The sequence below is a fragment of the Cydia pomonella genome, chromosome 21 (genome assembly GCF_033807575.1).
Source record: "Cydia pomonella isolate Wapato2018A chromosome 21, ilCydPomo1, whole genome shotgun sequence".
NCBI lineage: Eukaryota > Metazoa > Arthropoda > Insecta > Lepidoptera > Tortricidae > Cydia > Cydia pomonella.
The window spans coordinates 4574811-4594116 of NC_084723.1; the positions used below are offsets into that span (position 1 = coordinate 4574811).

The following is a 19306-nucleotide window of genomic DNA, read 5'->3' on the forward strand; positions in this document are numbered from 1 at the left end:
ATTAAAACTTAAACCAGCGGTGGCAGCATGGTTCCATTTTTATCGCTTGTCACTATGCCCGTCACTTTTACACTTACATATTTGTTAGAACGTGTCAGGCATGGTGACAAATGATAAAGAGCCGACCATCTTAGCCCTACAGGTTTTGAAAAAAAATCTTAATCTCCTCTCCATAAATGTCATGACATTTCGGTATTTGAAAACAATCGTAATAAGTAGGCACCTTCACTAGTAGGCTCACCACGACTGCCTTAACAGTGTCAAACGGATATATTTGCTAACGTCTGCGTAACTTACTTCCTATATACTCGCTCGCACTAATATGCTAGTACGAGCGAGATGCAAAGAAAGTAAGTTACACTCACGCTAGCGAATGTGTCAAACGGATCTCTATTGTTTCCCATCAAGGTTTAAGTCATAATGTTTGTCCGCATTGTCGTTAGTCATAATTTGGTTTTTCTCAGAAACGTGTAACTTTTCAGAATTGCCATAAAACAAACCTAACCTATCTATAGAATAACCTTACGAAAATACTGGAAAGTTAACGGTTTCAGAATTATGACTAATGATAATCTGACAATATTACTTTCAATAATTATATCAAACTCGTGGTAAGGCTATAGATAATATTATGCACGTTGTATTGTTAGATTTTTTTCTTTAGTTTTTTTAGGTCTATTTGATACGAAACTTTCTCTAAAGCTTGAATTTGTTCAATTATATACTACGATTACCTATCGGCAGTTTTTTGAGGTAAGTTTTTCTTACTTACATGCCATTTACATAATTTCATTACATATGTATGAATAATGCGGTCATTTAACATAAAAAAGTATTGTCGTGTAAATATTCTCCTTTAGCTTTGATATACAAATGTTAGTCAAAATTATAAACAACTTGCCGCAAGAAAAACAATCTCATCTTATTTCAGCGATGGTTCCATTTTTATCACCTGTCACTATGCCCGTCTCTTTCGCACTCACATACTTGTTAGAACGTGACCGGCATGGTAACAAATGATAAAAAGCCGACCATCTTACCCGTACTGGAGAGCTTATAACTGTACCATATTTAGCATATTTTGGACATATATTGTAAAAAGAAGATTATTACCAGTTAAATTACTTTCTCATTTATAGTCTTTTTCAAACACATTTCAAAAAGTAATAAAGTATAGGATTATGAGTGTTATGACAATGCAAATTAGAAACGATTTTTTACGATTCTCGATTAAATCTGCAAAGGCCATGTAATCGATTCTATTTGTGATGATTTATATTTTTAATTAAACGTACCTTCACAATTCGACACAAGCTGAATCGATTCGGTCGACAAGTAGAGTCAAACTTTATTTATTTGTATACCTATTAATATCATCAAAATATAATAATTTATATTTTGATGATCTGTATTTATTATTATGAGATATTCTAAGCTACGAAGATATGTATTTTTGTCCTATTGGGATTCAAGTTATTTTTGTTCATAAAGGATTGGTCTGAAACGTCAATGGCATGGAATGAATAGAAACTATCACCCATCCTTCGCGTTTTATATGGAACGTAGAGCCAAGGAACAGAATCTCCATATACCAAGAAGTGTCCGACAAAAAACCATAAATAGGTGTCGCTACAATACCTAGAATACTTGAGAAAAAAATCTAATAATAGACAGCGCACTTCACTCCGTCAATAACACCTAGGATCTTAGCCACTCTGACAGCTTGACACTTTTGCAAGTTCTGCCTAAGGAGATTTTGTTCCTTGCCTCTACCTTCCATAGCGTTTGAAAAAGCCTATAAAAAGAAAAGAAGAACGTTTGTTACTGAATTTATTAACGGGTTAGTTAACGATTGAACGATTCGTACTCGACCATTCACATTTAACGCTACGTATGAACATTAAAATTAACGCTGATGTGACCGTTATCAACCTACGTATACAAACGTTTACCGTTCCATTAATATAAATAAAATAATTTCTGTAAAAACGCTTTTAAAAAGCTTCACTGGTTTACGAGCACGTTCGTTTTAACGACTTTTTAAATTTAATGGATTCACGCAATATGGACGGTTTTGTGCATCAACTCACTTATTGGAAGGTAGGTAGGTAATGGTTTAACAGGACATCTGTCACTGTAAAACATCATGATTCAAATTAAATTTGTCGACCTGTCTGGCCTAGTAGGTAGTGATCCTGCCTATGAAGCCGATGGTCCGTGTAGTGTCCTAAGAACACCCAGAAGTTTAGGATTAGAGTTACTACGGGACTTGGCTCCAACGCGCACCACCACTCTTGTCAACGCCCGGTGAGGAACTGTCTACCCCCACCTGCGTTAGGTGTGACGTATGCGACAGAGATAAAACATAGCAACACTATAATCTGATTAAAATCCTGGTAATTGCATTTATTTGTGTGATGAGCACAGATATTTGTTCCTGATATTGAAGTATTTATAAATAATTATATATTACCTATTTCGTTGTCTAAGTACATACCCACAACACAAGACTTATAAGCTTACCGTAGGACTATGTCCTGTAATATTTATTTATTACTATTTATTAAGATAGGCAGGTATCAAAATGTAAACTATAGGACAGGGCCTGTTTCACAATGTCCAAGCAAAGTCCTAAATAAGCTACTTGCCACTTATCTGATGAATAAAGTCATCGTTATATAAAGTGCTTAATAAGCTATCCAATACTTGCACACTATAAAATAGGCCCTAAAAGTAAAGATAAACAGGTTGAGTGTACTAAGCGTATGTTCTATGTTGTCAAAGGCGCTCTAGAACAAATTTTAATTTATTCTTTTTGTTCACTCACTACACTGCACTTCCTACCTTTTGTAATGAAACACTTCACTTGACAACTTAATACTCATTTATTCCGAACCCAAATTCACCTTATAAGGGGCTGTAGAAAAATCTTAATAGCGTGAAGTAGCCGATAGAACAGCGACATCTACTGTGAAATTGGGCAACTATAAAAACTAAACACTACATTTAACACTTTTACTTGTTTTATAAAATGGTTTCCATCAAATTAATAATCATTTCGCCAATGTGAAAATGTGCTACGTTTGTAGAGCATGACGTTGTTCGGTTGGTAGTTAGGTTTAAGACTGGACTTTACATATAACAAATATTTACGAATAGCCACGATGGGTTGTCGGGTGTTGACTAATGAATGGTAATTATTTTTTGTTTCTAGACTCATTATTCATTAGCTAGACAGTTCCACGTCAGTTTACTGTGAAACTGCGCTGTTGAAATTTCGATATTTTAGGTAGGTTAGATTTGACAAATCTGCCAATCTGACATCGTGGATGACACGAACTTTAAATCATGGTAAATAACAAACTTTTATTTAGTTTTACCTGTAAATTGAACTTGCTATCAATTTGACCCGCTTCCCAGTTTGCGGTAAGTCGGGTGACAATGTAACATTATGACACCGTCGAGCTGATCTGATCATGGAGACAGTGGTGTCCATATGAACCCTGTGATAAAGCAACGCAACCTAATTGTGTTTCGGGTTTTATGAATTGTCTCGATGAGTATTAAATTAATAGTCTGTGGAAAAAACCTGCGATAATAATTTTATTTTTGCCAAAAACTTATTTACTGATAAAATGCAGAACTAACTAATAATATATCGTTTCTCTTCCAGGTAGTCCGCAAGCCCCAAATGCGAACAGCCCGCAATATGTTTATTGTCAACCTCGCGGTGTCGGACGCCCTCGTCTGCTGCTTCGGCACCCCTCTGACCCTCATGGAGCTGCTGACGAAACACTGGCCGTTGCCAGACTGGTCGTGTCTCTGTAAGGCCACTGGCGCTATTCAGGCCATTTCGATCTTCGTCTCCACTATCACTATTACGGCTATCGCACTGGATCGATACCAGGTAATTTTTATTATTTGGAAAGTTATACGAACCTAGGCGCCAACATACATCAGTCATGGATGCTTTCTATGTATAAGTATGTTATATGTATACGTATGTATATCGTCGCCTAGTACCTATAGTATAAACTTTGCTTTTTTTTTAATTTATTTATTTGAATCAAAAGAAGATTACAAAAAGCCTTAAACTACTAATCTGCCAAACTGCAGTACAGTTTGTTGGCAGAAAAAAAACTAAATCTACCCTCCATCAACTAGTAGGTATTGTAAATATTAATAACTATAGCCGCATTAACATTGTAAATTAAAATAACTGCTAAGTTTAAGCTAGTTATTGGTTTAGTTAAGTCGCTGTAGAACCCTTGTCAATAAATGATTTTACACATATAAGCGAAACAAGCCTGTCCATAGACCCACCACAGAACATTTCCACAGAAATTGTCGTAGTAATCTTAACTTTTTTAAATATACGTGATGCTAATGACGTTTTTAATGTGGAAAGGCTCCACACCGGGTCTGGGATCCATCTGATTAGTTATTGATTAGTTTGGCTAGGTCGATTTGTGGTCGATTGTGATTGATTGGTTTATATTTAGGTATATTTATTTTATGCAATCGAAGTTATGGTCTTATTTTAAAACGCTATTCTGAAAATAACATGAAATTTGATATGAACATGCAAGTAACCTATATCTATGTCATGTATAGTTCGTGTCATCCACGATGACGCGCAGATTTGTCAAATCTAACCTTTAATGACATGATAATACGATTCAAGGCACGCGTCTTCGTCATCGATCTATTACAAGTTTTCGTTGCTAGTAACAGCAATACAAAGAAGTTAGAAGATTACATACAAAACTTCTACTCGCTATAGTGTCTTCCATAAAAGCAATAAAGTATTAAAATCTTTTTAAACTAGTCATGGGCAGATAGTTCCAGTTAATAAGAAATAAAATTCGAACTCTAAGATACTTACGTCAAACATAATTATGCTAAAGATACGGAGTAGGTATGTCAGTGTCAAAAGTGAATCTTAAAGTTCGAATCTGGCTGAAATTCGGCTTGCTACAGGCAGTATAGTAGTCGTAGAGGAACAATTTGACAGAGGCCGCGCAACTGACGACCAGCTGTGACACTGCAATGGCGGAAGGATTAAATGTGTGCGTGTCACGAATGTATACCTAGGCGGATTAGGTATCTTTTCTCTAGTTTGGTACGAACACCTTTCTAGCACGGGGATACGGTTCAATTTAGTATGGCAAAAAAAGTGGGAGCGCCTTCCACTTTAGGTACAACTACATGGATCAATATCGTATTTTACGAAAGATAATGTGATAATTGATTAACTTATGCATGAAAATGTATCCTGCCTCTTTTTTTCTTTCGATCGGTATAATTTTTGCAACATTCAACCACGCACGGCGTATTTAATTTTTTTCTTCGAACAATTAATCCACTGACGTTTCAATTCGACTGACGGCAGATTGGTGGAGGAAGCCATAGAGATAACTTTCAACGTGTGTGTGTCACGCGTAAATACTAGAAAATTGCTGGATAACGGAATCCTATTTGTGTTTTAGCGAAACTACGTCCTTAGAATTCTAGGTCCATGATAGTAGTATACTGAGTCCATTGCTCTTTACCATTTACATAAATAACCACTAACAAACAGATTACTTTCAATGGTCCTTTTGCAGACGATTGTACAGTCAAAAGATTTAATTTGTGACCCATTACGTACCTTGTAACAGTAACAAATAACATGAAAGTCGCTAGAGACCTCATACTATTGTCTCTGACAAGGTACAAAATGGGCACAAATTAAATCTTTTGACTGTACAATGCTTTTTCACTGGTTAGGGCAACAGATACCGCTGGAGCGACAGTGTACAGGCGGATTTGTGCCAACTCAAAGCCGATAACTGGCAGTAGGGATTGCAAATCCGAATCTATTTCACCAAATCCGGATTTTCGGATAATTTTCAGGCAGAAATCCGAACTTCGGATAAAATCCGGATTTAGGGAATTTTTTCTTGGTACTACGAATAAATTGTAATAAAACGACTTTTTAATAAGAAATCAGTCTTTTTAATTACTGTGATATTCTTATGATCATTAACAAGTTATATTCATTACACAGTTATATTATATTAATAACAAAAGCATATTGGAAACACAAAAAATTCTTCTTTAATCATTTTAATTAAGAATCCTACATTCTCGAACAATGAGATCAAAATTTATTGAGGGTTTTATCACATCTCCGCTGCGGAACCTATATCGCAGTACCCCGTTACATATTTCGCTGCGAAACATGACAGCATCGAGAGCTAATCAAGAAGAAAAAAGAACAACAAAAACCGCACCTCAATCGCAATCGAACTCGTTGAAGGGATAGGGATGCTTTAAATAGAGGATGGTGAGGTCAACGAGGAGGCAGTCGCAGCAACGTTGCAAATTGTGTCCTTGATTTGCCCGAACGTTGGTGTCTTAAATAGTTCGTCATTGGACTGTAAAACGAACTGTTGATAATTATGCAAGTACTGCAACGTCCCAGTCACATTCTCTAGACGCCTCTCCGAAATGCATCATTTTAAAGCTGTCGTTAGTTTATTTGAAAACGAATCTTCGTAGCTTTCCAAAGTGTTTATCATTAACTTTAAACTAGCGTCTGCCGTCAATAAAGTCGCATCTTTTCGGCACGGTCGGTGGGTCGCGCGACTCCGGTGCGGCGGCCGCGGCGCGGAGCAGAGGGGGTAAGGCCCCAGGCCAGTGAGCGAGCGCTCGGGCAGCAGTGCTGCCACACGGCCAGATAACTCGCTTGACGCGTATTTTCAGTAATCAGAACATTTTAATGGTGCAAAATACAATTGTATAATAGTTTGTCAAAAATCCAAAAATTCGGATTGCGGTTTAAAAATCCGGATTTTTAAACGGATTGAAAAATTCGCGGATAATCCGGATTTTCGAAGTTCGAATAATCCGGATTGCAATCCCTAACTGGCAGGAAGTGGCACAGGATCGGGACAGGTGGCGTTCTCTCGTTTTGGAGGCCAAGACCCTCTTTGGATCACTGCGCCACAATAGTTAGTTAGGGCAACACAAGTTTTTGAAGGATTTCACTGGACTCAGGGGCTATCAAAAAACTTCAAATATAATCCGTTAAAGAGCCTTGCTATCTTCTGACATTGATAGTCGTATTGACCGGCCGTATCCATATTTGTGTCCACTACCATTACGGCGATTGGTTTTGAACAATATCAGGTGACCGATTATTTTGAGTGGGGATTTGTTTGCAAATGTGTCTATGTTTCGGTTGTTTTTGTTCGTAAAATAGGCTAGGGGTTCTACTCTATTCTAACATTGATACCTATTTCCTTCATACGTACCTATATGATAATGAAATGAATAAATATGTAGGTATATTTTCAGGCAACTGTTGGCACATAGATAAATACCTAAAATCTTGCATACATGTTATGAAATATGTCTTAAAACCTAAAAAAAAAACAATTATTGTGACTGCGTTGTATTTCACAACCCCGTCGTAGTCAGGGAGCCGACCGCTGAACCGCCAGAACTTGACACACTTCGGCTAAAAATCCTCCTCAGTGAAGGTTGCCAGGCGTTCAGTCGGAACGCTCACCACAAAATAATTTAATTCGCATTGTGTCGAGATTACAACGTCGCGACCCTCAGGACAAATCCGTACTTGACTCATTAGGTACGATATACGTAAATCGTACGACCTTCGTAAGATGGTGCAAACGTATATAGTAGTAAGATAATGTGTACTCAAGATAGGCGAAGTATTTGAAAATTAGTTGTAATTAAACAAAAGACAAATGAGTAGTACTCGTACAATATACAAAACTAATTTTAGCATTCAGCTATATAGGTAATGTACAATCAGTAGGATGACTCAGAATATAAGAGCGTGTTTAGGCCATTTTGAACATTTGATATGAACTGAAATGTCATGGAGTGCCCAGGTTCAGACCTGGGCCTGCGATGGATCGAACCTGCGTCCTCTGCATTCGCGGCAGATGCCTTAACCACTCGGGGTTTATTTCGTTAATTTCCCACCGAGAATACTTTTGAAAACTTGTTTAAAACAGAAAAAAAACGTTAGAGAAAATTACAAAGACTATCCATTAACACAATGGTCTGCAGTAAAATGGGATTGAATGAAACCGTCGGGTGCCGTTCAAGTATACAGCGTGTGGCTTGCAGATGATTAAAGTTTAAAAATAACTGCGATTGTTGTTTCCAACTAGTTTTATTAGTTATATAACGTTTGGCTTAATAGTAGATTGTTAACCAAGGGATGAAAGGCACCCCTTCATTTCTGTCGAGGTAGTTTGGCGCTCGAATGCAGTGAGAGCGCCAATAGTCCAAGAAGTATCTGCTTGTTAAAAATTAGTTTACAGTCTGTCAATTTCGTATCTCCATTCACTGCTACACCTTGTATACCCTGGTTTCAGGATGTTATTTCAGCATTGGCTATCACTGAGTTCTAGTTAACACACGATCTAAATGTAGTTGTATGTTTACTCGTAAATTGGGATCTAGTTTCGGCGCAGGAGTGGATTCGTTCTCGATTTTATTGCGCTGACGTCATTATTCGTTCAACTAAGTAAAGATCGGTATTTTCAATGAGGTATCATTCGCTAGAAATGTATTGAAGCAGGATTTTACGTACCATAGTAATTTAAAAACTTCAGTGACATTTTATTACTATATTTTAAAATACAAATATATATAAATAAATATTATAAGACATTATTACACAAATTGGCTGAAGTCTCACAGTAAGCTTAATAAAGCTTGTGTTGTAATAATTAAATACATAGAAAACACCTATGACTCAGGAACAAATATCCATGCTCATCACATGAATAAATGCCCTTACCAGGATTTGAACCCGGACTACCCACTAGGCCAGACCGGTCCTCAAAATACAAATTTTGTTTATTTCGTAAATAAATCGCATATAACCGATTTGCAAAACCAAAGTGTTCCGCGAACAAAGTTTTGTGCGGAACACTAAAAACTGTACATTACAATTTAAGGGATGGTATCTCTCGGTAAGCAATGCCTTTCCCTGTGCGATCCTGCACTTCAGTGATTATTTCTACTTGACTATTAGAGACTACCATAAGGCATTAAGTTCACCTATTATTAAAAAATAAATAAGGAAATAATTCACAAGGACAGTACTGGCCAAAACATTCCTCGTTATTTGCCAAGCGCGTGTTAAACGCGGATTTTTACCCGTAACGTAACGTAACTTTATAAAATAAGGCATAGTACAACATAATAATATGTGTAATGTAATGTTTTTTCCTGGGCCTTCTCTTTGAGAGCCGATCAGACACTAAGTTCACTTTTTATTGACCAATTGAAGCTCTATTTCCTATTTTCTCTTTTTTGCTTTTACTTTCTATATTATCATCAGTGCCGGATTAACCATTAAGCAAAATAAGCACTTGCTTAGGGCACCACGTCTAGGGGGGCACCAAAATCGTGGAAAAAAAAAACGGGTAGTTTGTACATGAAACTTTGTGCGTCGTGTATAGGGCACGTAAGTGCGTCTCCAACGCAGGCCTTTGCCCCTACGAGGGCCCATTCCATCAGGCTTGCAATATGCTGATTTTTTCATCATACTTTACCTATTGGTTCGTGGTTGATTTTTGATTTCCGGCATTCTGCAAATCTGTCAGCCTTTGGGCCAAAGGGCCTTACACACAACGTAGAGCTCAGTTTTAGAAATCTACTCGTCTTCAACCCTACGTGGAGCTTGTTCTTCAGCTTTCAGTGTCGAATTTACCTAATAGTAGATCTACACTTTTGTCTTAATTTATAATTATGTCGTGTCCGAATTTCGCTCTCTTGCAACTCGGCCTTCGGCTTTGCACCGAAGTCTTAACAGATTTTCGAGGATCGGAATTTGTCACTCATGCTGCCCGAGCTCTTGCACACCAGATTGGTTTGCGACGTATTGCACACGGCCAAGCTCGTGCGAACTAATTGTCAAAGTTTTATTATAAAAAACTGATGACGGAATCAAAGGCTAAAGTGCAGGTTCGGGGCCCCTCGAAGGTCGAAAACCAAAAGCATACGGTTTTATTTGAACCAAAGGTTTCCTTTAGCAGAATTAATATTTGGTTTCCTAAGATGTAATTAAAAAGTGATGCCACCCAGATTTTTGATTCAGGTTTATTTTAGCTTCGGCGAAGTCGGTCAGTCGGAGGTCAATAACTGTTTAAGTTTAGATTCTAAGTTACGTTTGTTCTCATTGTCGACAAAATCTAAAATATAGATCATACCACATTTCATTCAAATAGGTGCAGCGGTTATTGATTCCCCACATAAACTTCCACCCTCCTTTACACATCCTTAGCGATGATTTTTTTAGATTAAAATTATGCTGTCCTTTCTTGGGACTAAACTAATCATCTCTATACCAAATTTCAACTAAATTGGTTCAGCGGTTGAAGCGTGAAGAGGAATATTAAAAAAAAATGAAAATTTTACATGTTTCTACTTCGGAATGGTGTCAATGTGATACCATACTCGTAAATGAGTTCGGCATTCCCGATTTATACGAAAACGATACCAAACATAGCCTACTAGCTTAACTGATGTAGATATCAAGGTACGAGTAAAGTTGAGAGCCCACCCCCTCCTCTAAAAATGTACACTACAAAACTTGGTGGCTCCACTTTTTAACTAAATCAACCCTTGGGTCCTAACTCCTAGGGGCCAATCCTGCCAAAGAAATTCTTCGGTTCGAAACGCCTATTTCATCGGCTGCAACTAACTCTAATCAAGTGCCCTTTTGAGCGAGGCCAAATGCCGAGCAGCAGGAGAGCCATGATAAAATTGGTTCGATTTCGTTAGGTCTTATTCATACTCGGCTTTTTACTTTACGTAAAAGTTAGCCTTAAGCCAAATGTGTCCAGATCCAAATCCAGGCTTTTAGTCTCTCGTGGCTGTGCATTATGCCTTGTTTACAATTCGCCATTGGTTTTTTTTTATAGCGCGCCGCCATAAGACTCCCCGGGCGTCTAACCTTATGAGGACCTCAGCCTTCGGCCTCATTCACACAATTTGTCAATTCCAAGTTCTGCTTTCTTGCAGCGTGGCCTTTGGCCTCATACGTAAAAGCGCCGATCGGACCGCGCTTTCAGCCTTATGAAGAGCTCAGCTTTCGACTTAGTTTTTTAAGACACTTGGCCATAGATTCTTGCCAGAGTTCGGCCCTGCTGAAGCTCGACCTTTGGCCTCACATGAATGCGCTTCTCAGAAAAGCTCTCTTTTCAACCCTGTGTGGAGCTCGACCTTAGTCCTCGCTTACACTGGCTATTTTTTCAGTCACAAAACCCAGCTCTCTCCCAACTCCGCCTTGAGGTCTTGCTCGGAAGCGCCAAGTGGGCACTCCGGATCTTCAACCTTATGAGTATGGCCGTTGGATTCGTTTTTTTACTATTTCCACCATTGGTTCAATTCCAAGCACTGCTATCCTGTAGTTCGGCCTTCGGCCTCGCACGATTGCCCGCCACGGTAGAAACAACTGAGTGTCAACCGTGAACCACGTTCGACGTGTTGTCTCCCTGTCGCACATACGAATTTACAATTGCCTCTGGGCCTCAGTCCTTATGTAACTTTCGGGTTACTTTTGGTCATGTTACTTCTAGGGTTTATTTGTGAAGTGAACCAAAGCAGGTTTTAATCACATAGTTAGCCGGGAAGGCAAGTACACAATCATAGATATAGATAATTTCAGTCATTTAGTTCACGCATGCTTTGATAAAGGTGACATTAGGATGGCGACTGCACCAGCATTACTGTTGCAACGTTACTGCTGCAGCACTGTCAATTTCCTTGATAAAATTAGTAATGGATTGAAAATACAAATTGCAGCAGTAATGCGACCAAGAACGTCACTTAGTTTACCAAAAAAAAACAATGTTGTCAATGTAATCTGGATGAGCCTAGGCAGAGGGGGCACCAAGATCTAGAAATGCTTAGGGCATCAAAATTTCTTAATCCGGCACTGATTATCATCGTGCCATCTGGCCATCTTAATAATCTTTTGATTTTCATGTTTGCAATATATTAAATGAGTAAATTAAAATACCAATTTCATGGAAAATATAGGTGTTTATTCGTATAAAGAAAAGTAGGAATTCCTGAAAATCCGAATTAAATTAGATCCAATGAATACGAAATACCGATTAAACAAACAAGAAGTGAGTTTTCACTTTTCAAAGTTTTCAATATTTACGAACGACACCGTTAATTACAAAATGACTTATGTTCGAATAGGCTACTATAAAACTCAACCGTACTGCTGTAGTTTTAGTGTTCAAATTAGAATAAGTAATTATATTAAGATTCGAATAAGTAATGTTATTCAGACGGCCTCCAAGTCAGAACCGTGCCTTCCAAGCCGGAGTTCGCGGGTTCGAACCCTGGTAAGGGCATTTGTGTGTTCATCACAAATATGTGTTCCTGAGTTATGGATATTTTTTAAAGTTAAGTATTTATATATAACAAATTGACTAAGTCTCGCGTTAAGCCAAGAAGGTTTGTGTTGTGGGTACTCTGACAACGATATATATAATATACAAATACTTAAATACATACAAAACACCCATGACTCAGGAACAAATATCTGTGCTCACACAAATAAATGCCCTTACCGGGATTCGAACCCAGGACCATCGGCTTCATAGGCAGGGTCCCACTAGGCCAGACCGGTCGTCAAATAATATTTATTTATTTATTTTATTTATTTCTAGAGTCTATATATTCGTAACGGTTCAACAAAAAAATAAAAAAAAATAGTCTACGTTTAGTTTACATTTTTAACGTTTGACTTTTTCCTGTGACTTATAGTTTTTCCATAAAAGAAACATTACGACAAGCCAATTTGCAACTAACTTGGCCTATTTCTACAAAATGGCTCATTCAATTCAATTCAATTCAATTCAATATATAATATTTTAACTGGTATTCTAAATGCAACGTTGAATAATGTTATTCAATCTTTTTCTTGGACCCGGGTACGTCCTTAAACTATGGCCAAAAGAGAGGTACGGGCATTGTGAATGTCATCTCGCTTTGTGTGGTAGGGCACAGCACAGCGGATGTCATTCCAGATCTAGAGCAGAGCCCAACTGGGGAAGTACCTCCACCTTACAGAAAACCGCAGCCTAATAACACTAGACCCTACTCATAGTGTTGTGTTCCTGCCGGTGAGTAAGGTTGCCAGAGCTCAACGGGGGGTTAGGGGGTTAGGGTCGGCAACGCGCATGTAACCTCTGGAATTGCAGGTGTACATAGGCTACGGTGACTGCTCACCATCAGGCGGGCCGTATGCTTGTTTGCAACTGACGTAGTATATATATATTATTCAATATCGTATCGTAGTATATATATATTATTATTGAATATTATTCAACAATTCGTTCGTTTTCATTTTTATACTTGCATCGAAAAAGGCGTCGCCGCAGTCGTGTCGCTTTGAGACGAGGCCTTCCTTGAACTTTTGTTTTTTTTTTTGAAAAAACGTCTCTTTTTTTCGTCACCGACATTTGTGATTCATATCATATCTACCTAATATTTGACGTATTTTAAATTTCGATTGGACCGTTAGAATCGTCCTAATCGACGAAAGTATAAAAATTAAAAACTCTTAAGCTCTAAGTGGCATTTTCTCCTATCTAGATTTATTTATTTTTTTATACTACGTCGGTGGCAAACAAGCATACGGCCCGCTTGATGGTAAGAAGTCTCCGTAGCCTATGTACACCTGCAACTCCAGAGGAGTTACATGCGCGTTGCCGACCCAATCCCCCCTCCCCCTCGTTGAGCTCTGGCAACCTTACTCACCGACAGGAACACAACACTATGAGTAGGGTCTAGTGTTATTTGGCTGCGATTTTGCGTAAGGTGGAGGTACTTTTACTTCCCCAGTTGGGCTCTGCTCTAGATCTGGAATGACATCCGCTGTGCTGTGCCCTACCACACAAAGCGAGATGATATTCACAATGCCCATACTCGTACCTCTCTTTTGGACGTAGTTTAAGGACGTACCCCGGTCCAATTTACATTTCACTGTGCTCGTCTTGGCGGGGGCACTACCGTGCCGCGTAACCAGAGTTACCGCGTGTATTTAGTACTCCCGAAACTCAGAAATGAGTTTAAGAGAGCGTAAAGTGCGGAACCGTATTAAAAGTTAAATAAAACTTTGAAGGACGATTGGCCGAAGTATTTCTTTCAATAGAAACGTAACTTACAAAATACAGTTAAATCCTTCGCTGGATTATTTAGTTCTCTAGGGATTTGTAAAATGAGTGTCGAAGTACTTTTAAGCTCCTTAAACAAATTATTTAGTTAAGTTTCGTCTTGAATACTTACTTAAATTTTAAAGTCGCACCAAGCTAAGTCTGCACACCATTTGAAATGACAAAGTGTGGCCATGTCATCATTAATGTCAAATTTCTTTTTTTTAATACTACGTCAGTGGCAAACAAGCATACGGCCCGCCAGATGGTAAGCAGTCTCCGTAGCCTATGTACGCCTGCAACTCCAGAGGAATTACATGCGCGCTTGCCGACCCTAAAGATTCTAGAGTTTTATAAAATTGTGCACTTTCTGTATTCGTATTATTTCTATGATTACTGATATTTTACAAAACAGCTAAATTCTTGGCCAGTTTGATATCGGCTAACAATTAGGGATTTGTGTTCAAGTTTGTTCTTTTGGAAATACTTTTGTTTGTCACTTGTTCTTTGAAATTTGGGATTTATTGTATTTTCTTGTAGCTGCAAATCGGCCAGATTGAAGTTTAGAATACTTGTCAAGGATGCCAGCTTTTGTGTGGTGTTTGCGTTCCCAGCGGCCACGATATAAAACTTACAATAATATACAATGCAAGATCAATATCTTTTTGCAAAGATAACAATATTATGCACGTTGCAGAATGTTCTCCATATTTCCGAAAATTTCAGGAAGCAGAAAATTCTCATGAAAGTTACTTAATTCCGGTTCATATTACGTAATATTGAAACAACGCAAACGAATTTTGTTTGAAGATTTTAGAATAAATCTATATACATATAATAAAGCTGAAGGGGGTCGAAAGTCTGTACATGGAAGATATTCGAAAAAAAGTAGGCTGGGGATACTAAGAATCGATAACAGAACACGTTTCAACAGTGTTTAGAATTTTTGTCTGTTTGTCTGTTTATCTGTTTGTCTGTTTATTTAACCTCGCATCACGTGAAAACGGCTGAACGGATTTTGATGCAAACTTTACTAATCAGTCGAGAAAATCCCCGGCCAGGTTATAGGCTATAAAAATTCAACCCCTAGAAGGGGGGTTAGTCACTACACTCGATTGAGTTAAGTTTGCACCTGAATCTTATGGCGCTACTTAGGAAGGAGGTGCACACTTTTACAACAAATATATTCTAAGAGTATCGAGTACCCTGCTAAACTAACAGATATGATGCTGAAATTAAGCCACCGAGGAAGGATTTTGCCAAATTAACTCTAAAGTTAGAAGAGGGGGGTACGGATATCAATTCAATTTCAATTGTGTTGATGTAATAATACAACGAAATTAAACGACAGTAAATTAATTGCCATACATCGCACAGTGCCATCTTTTGGGGAATTGAGTAAACATTTAGTAATCAAGTAAACTAATAATTTTTAAGAAAAAAAAAACCGACATCAATGAGGGAGACCGGTGAAAGAACGATTATTGTTGATTTTTGATTTCATACAATTAAATTAAAAAGACAGCTTCCTACGCCTAATCATGTAGAAAAGGGGGTAACATGTTTTTTTTTGTCACTGCACCCACCTTGACATTTCAGATTTGCCCTATGGTTGACTGGTAAGATACCCGCAATAGGGTATTCGACTTTATTTAAGATAAATTATTTCACACCATGCATGAAATAAAGCACCAGATAATTATTAAAAAAACTGAATAGGATAGAAATATAAAAATGTGCCTTGAAAATCTAACTGCTTGACAAACATGCAAAGAGAACAAATTGCCAAACGTGAACTATGCATCGTTGAAGAGTTCCGTTCTGTTCATCATGAACAGTTCCACTTCATAAAATGTCACTTCTACAAATGTAAATACTTGATTTGTTGATGAAAATACAAAAATCACTAATTGTATGCCTTTCACATTTGAAGAGTTCCCTCGATTCCTCATCGTCAGAACTCGAACTTGACAAAAATTTGTCTTGAAAATCAAATTTACTTAACAAACACAGCGAAGAGGACAAATCGCCAAACGTGTACTATGTATCGTTGAAGAGTTCCATTCTGATCATCATCAGCAGTTCCACTTCATCAAATGTCACTTTTTTAAATGTAAATGCTAGATTTGTTAAAGAAAATACAAAAATCATTATATGTATGCATTTCACATTTGAAGAGTTCCCTCGATTCCTTATGTTTATTGTGTTATGTAACTGAGTTTTGATAAAAACGGGACCAATCTGTATATATATAGAAAATCGGTTCAGAAATGACGGAGTTGTGGAGTAACAAACATTTTAAAAAAATACACACCGAATTGATAACCTCCTACTTTTGAAATCTTCAAGTCGGTTAAAAATGAGTTTACTTACATAGTTAAGTAGTGGCAAAATCAACACACATCAACACGCGTATAATTGCATAATTATTTAAAAAAAATATTTTCTCCGTCATGAATTATACCTAATCGTAATTTTATCGTATCCATATTCATACGTATCGCTTCTCTCTCTCTCCTAAATGCCTTCCCGAAAAAAAGCGAACCTTTCACGAAAGTCTCGCAACGCATTGAGGTTACGAAAATATAGCGAAGATCGTGATTTTAGGCGTAGCCACAACTACCAGAGACGTTATGCAGGATCGTTCCATCCGTTAAAAACCTCATTCGGAGCGTGTACGGAGACCTGAGCCATTCTTGGGTTTGTGAGAGATCCATACTCACGCCCATAGAGGAACGGTCCATGCTCACGCAGAAAAATGAGCAGGCGGAAATCGAAGGTGAACATGCAGTATATTATAATTCCATTTACACTGTCTTGGATGAAGGCAATGTCATAACATACCCGGTAGAGTTCCTTAGTTCCTTAGCTCATTGAGTGCTTCCTCCCAGCACACACATTAACCCTGAAAGTTGGAGTTCCAATCATGCTTCTTCAGAATTTGTCGCCTCCGAATTTATGCAACGGAACCCACCTAAAAGTAGTGCAGCTGCAGCGAAACCTCATTGAGGCACAGATCCTGACGGGGTGCGGCGCCGCAGAAGTCGTGTTCATCCCGCGCATCCCCCTCATCCTGAGTAATTTCCCGTTCCACTTCAAGCGCCTACAGTTCTCCGTGAGCGTCTGCTTCGCCATGAACATCAACAAGTCGCAGAGGCAGACGCTGCGCGCCGCCGGCGTGGACCTGCGCACGGGCTGCTTCTCGCACGGGCAGCTCTACGTGGCGTGCTCGCGCGTTACCAGCCGCACGGAGCTATTCGTGCTAATGCCCGCCGGGGAGACTCGCAATGTGGTGTACAAATAAATATTGTAAAATGTCAATGTTATGTACTATACTATTACATACCTACTTATTAGTATGTAACTGTAGATATAATTATATGTATACATTTAGTTGTGCATACATAAACATAACTGTAAACAAAATGTAAATACTCGGCCTCAAGTTTTTGATATCTATTCTCCTTTCCTCTAATCCTACTTCTAATAGGTATTACACCTAAATTCGAAAGTGTTCGGAAGTATGGATTCTATGTGTATATTTCTTACCTTTTCATGCTTAGACTGATTGGTCTGGAGCACCGACATGGACATGATTTGGATAGGTACAGTCAAGGACGTAAAAAAAATACAAAAGTGGAACTGTATTGTCCGATATACATCGTTTCGTTTAAATCACGTCAAAAATTTGAATAAGGGCGAATTTGAAAAAAAAAAGCAATTGATTTTGGAGTGTAGTTTTATTAAGTGGTACCTAATTGTAAAATATTTTATCTGGACTACAGTCCTCTAGCGTATCCATTTGTCAACTTTACATCAAGTTCCACCTCGAGGGGAGAGGCAGAGAAATTAGCGGTGAATGAGCCGGTTATTTACTGATACAGACCGAATTCCACGCGGGCGGAGCCGCGGGCACAGCTATAAATAATAAAATAAATATTATAGGACATTCTTACACAGATTGACTAAGTCTCATGGTAAGCTCAAGAAGGCTTGTGTTGTGGGTACTCAGACAATGACACCCATGACTCAGGAACAAATATCTGTGATCATCACACAAATAAATGTCCCTGGCCGGATTCGAACCCAGGACCATCGTCTTCATAGGCAGGGTCACTACCCACTAGGCCAGACCAGTCGTCAGAATTGTATCGATGAGTAGGTATTAGTTATGCCTGTGCTAAAAAGTACAGTCAGCGATAAAAGCTTGTACCTACCAAAAATTATATTTTTGGCAACAACTTATTATGCTCCGCTTTACAGTTGAGGCAATCTGAGATTCTAATGGCTCTATCATAACAGATTTATATGTATGTATCGACGTGCCTTTACGTGAATAGTTAAACAAAGCCGAATATCAGAAACTTCTAACGAAAGGTGAATCTAAACACTGCCTAAATATAACTCAAGATCAATAGCTCTGTTATTCAAACTGATACGTTCTGAAGCATAATAGATTCATGTTATGCAAAAAACAACCATTTTGCTTTTATGACAACGTCTTATAAATTCCAGAATCAGAATTGTTTATAAGTAAGTACAGTTCTTAAAAACTTCTTAATACCCACGTGAACCCTGTAAGTGCAGAGTAACATACTTACAACTAATTTATGAGCTATATTATCAACATACACACTAATTTATGAGATATAATGCATCATAGGTATAAACTAATTTGATAGCGCTGGTGTATGATTAATATTGGTCTCTCTTGTAAGCTTTTGTCCAAAGTCTTATCTGTGACGGTAAAGTTATTCATCAATATTATCGTCCGATCCGCTCCACTCCGCTGTCCGGTGCGCTGTCTTGCACGGGTGCACGAAGTGGGTAAACGAAAAATAGTATGAACAACGCTAAACGGTGCGGACGCGTGCGACAGATATCCGGAAATTACAGTAACCGCGGGCGGGTGCCGTTCAATTTTAATACAAACTTTTAGCATAATTTCATTTAACTACTATTGAAACTCATAATAAAAATTATGTATAAAAACAAAACATATAAAGTTGTTAGTCATACTAATTTAATGACAGAATGCTCTATAATCATAAAAACATTCTTCATAACAATCCTTAGGAATAATTTTACTTGTTATAACATAC

At 38.1% G+C, this 19306-nt stretch overlaps 1 protein-coding gene across 1 annotated transcript in view; it reads left to right on the forward strand.

The window, feature by feature from the left end:
* Positions 1–19306, forward strand: part of LOC133529675 (neuropeptide F receptor) — a 114533-nt gene that overhangs the window by 83084 nt on the left and 12143 nt on the right. Inside the window, exon 3 of the mRNA XM_061867446.1 lies at positions 3674–3907. Coding sequence (XP_061723430.1) covers positions 3674–3907 — 234 coding nt within the window. The remainder of the gene's footprint in view (positions 1–3673; positions 3908–19306) is intronic.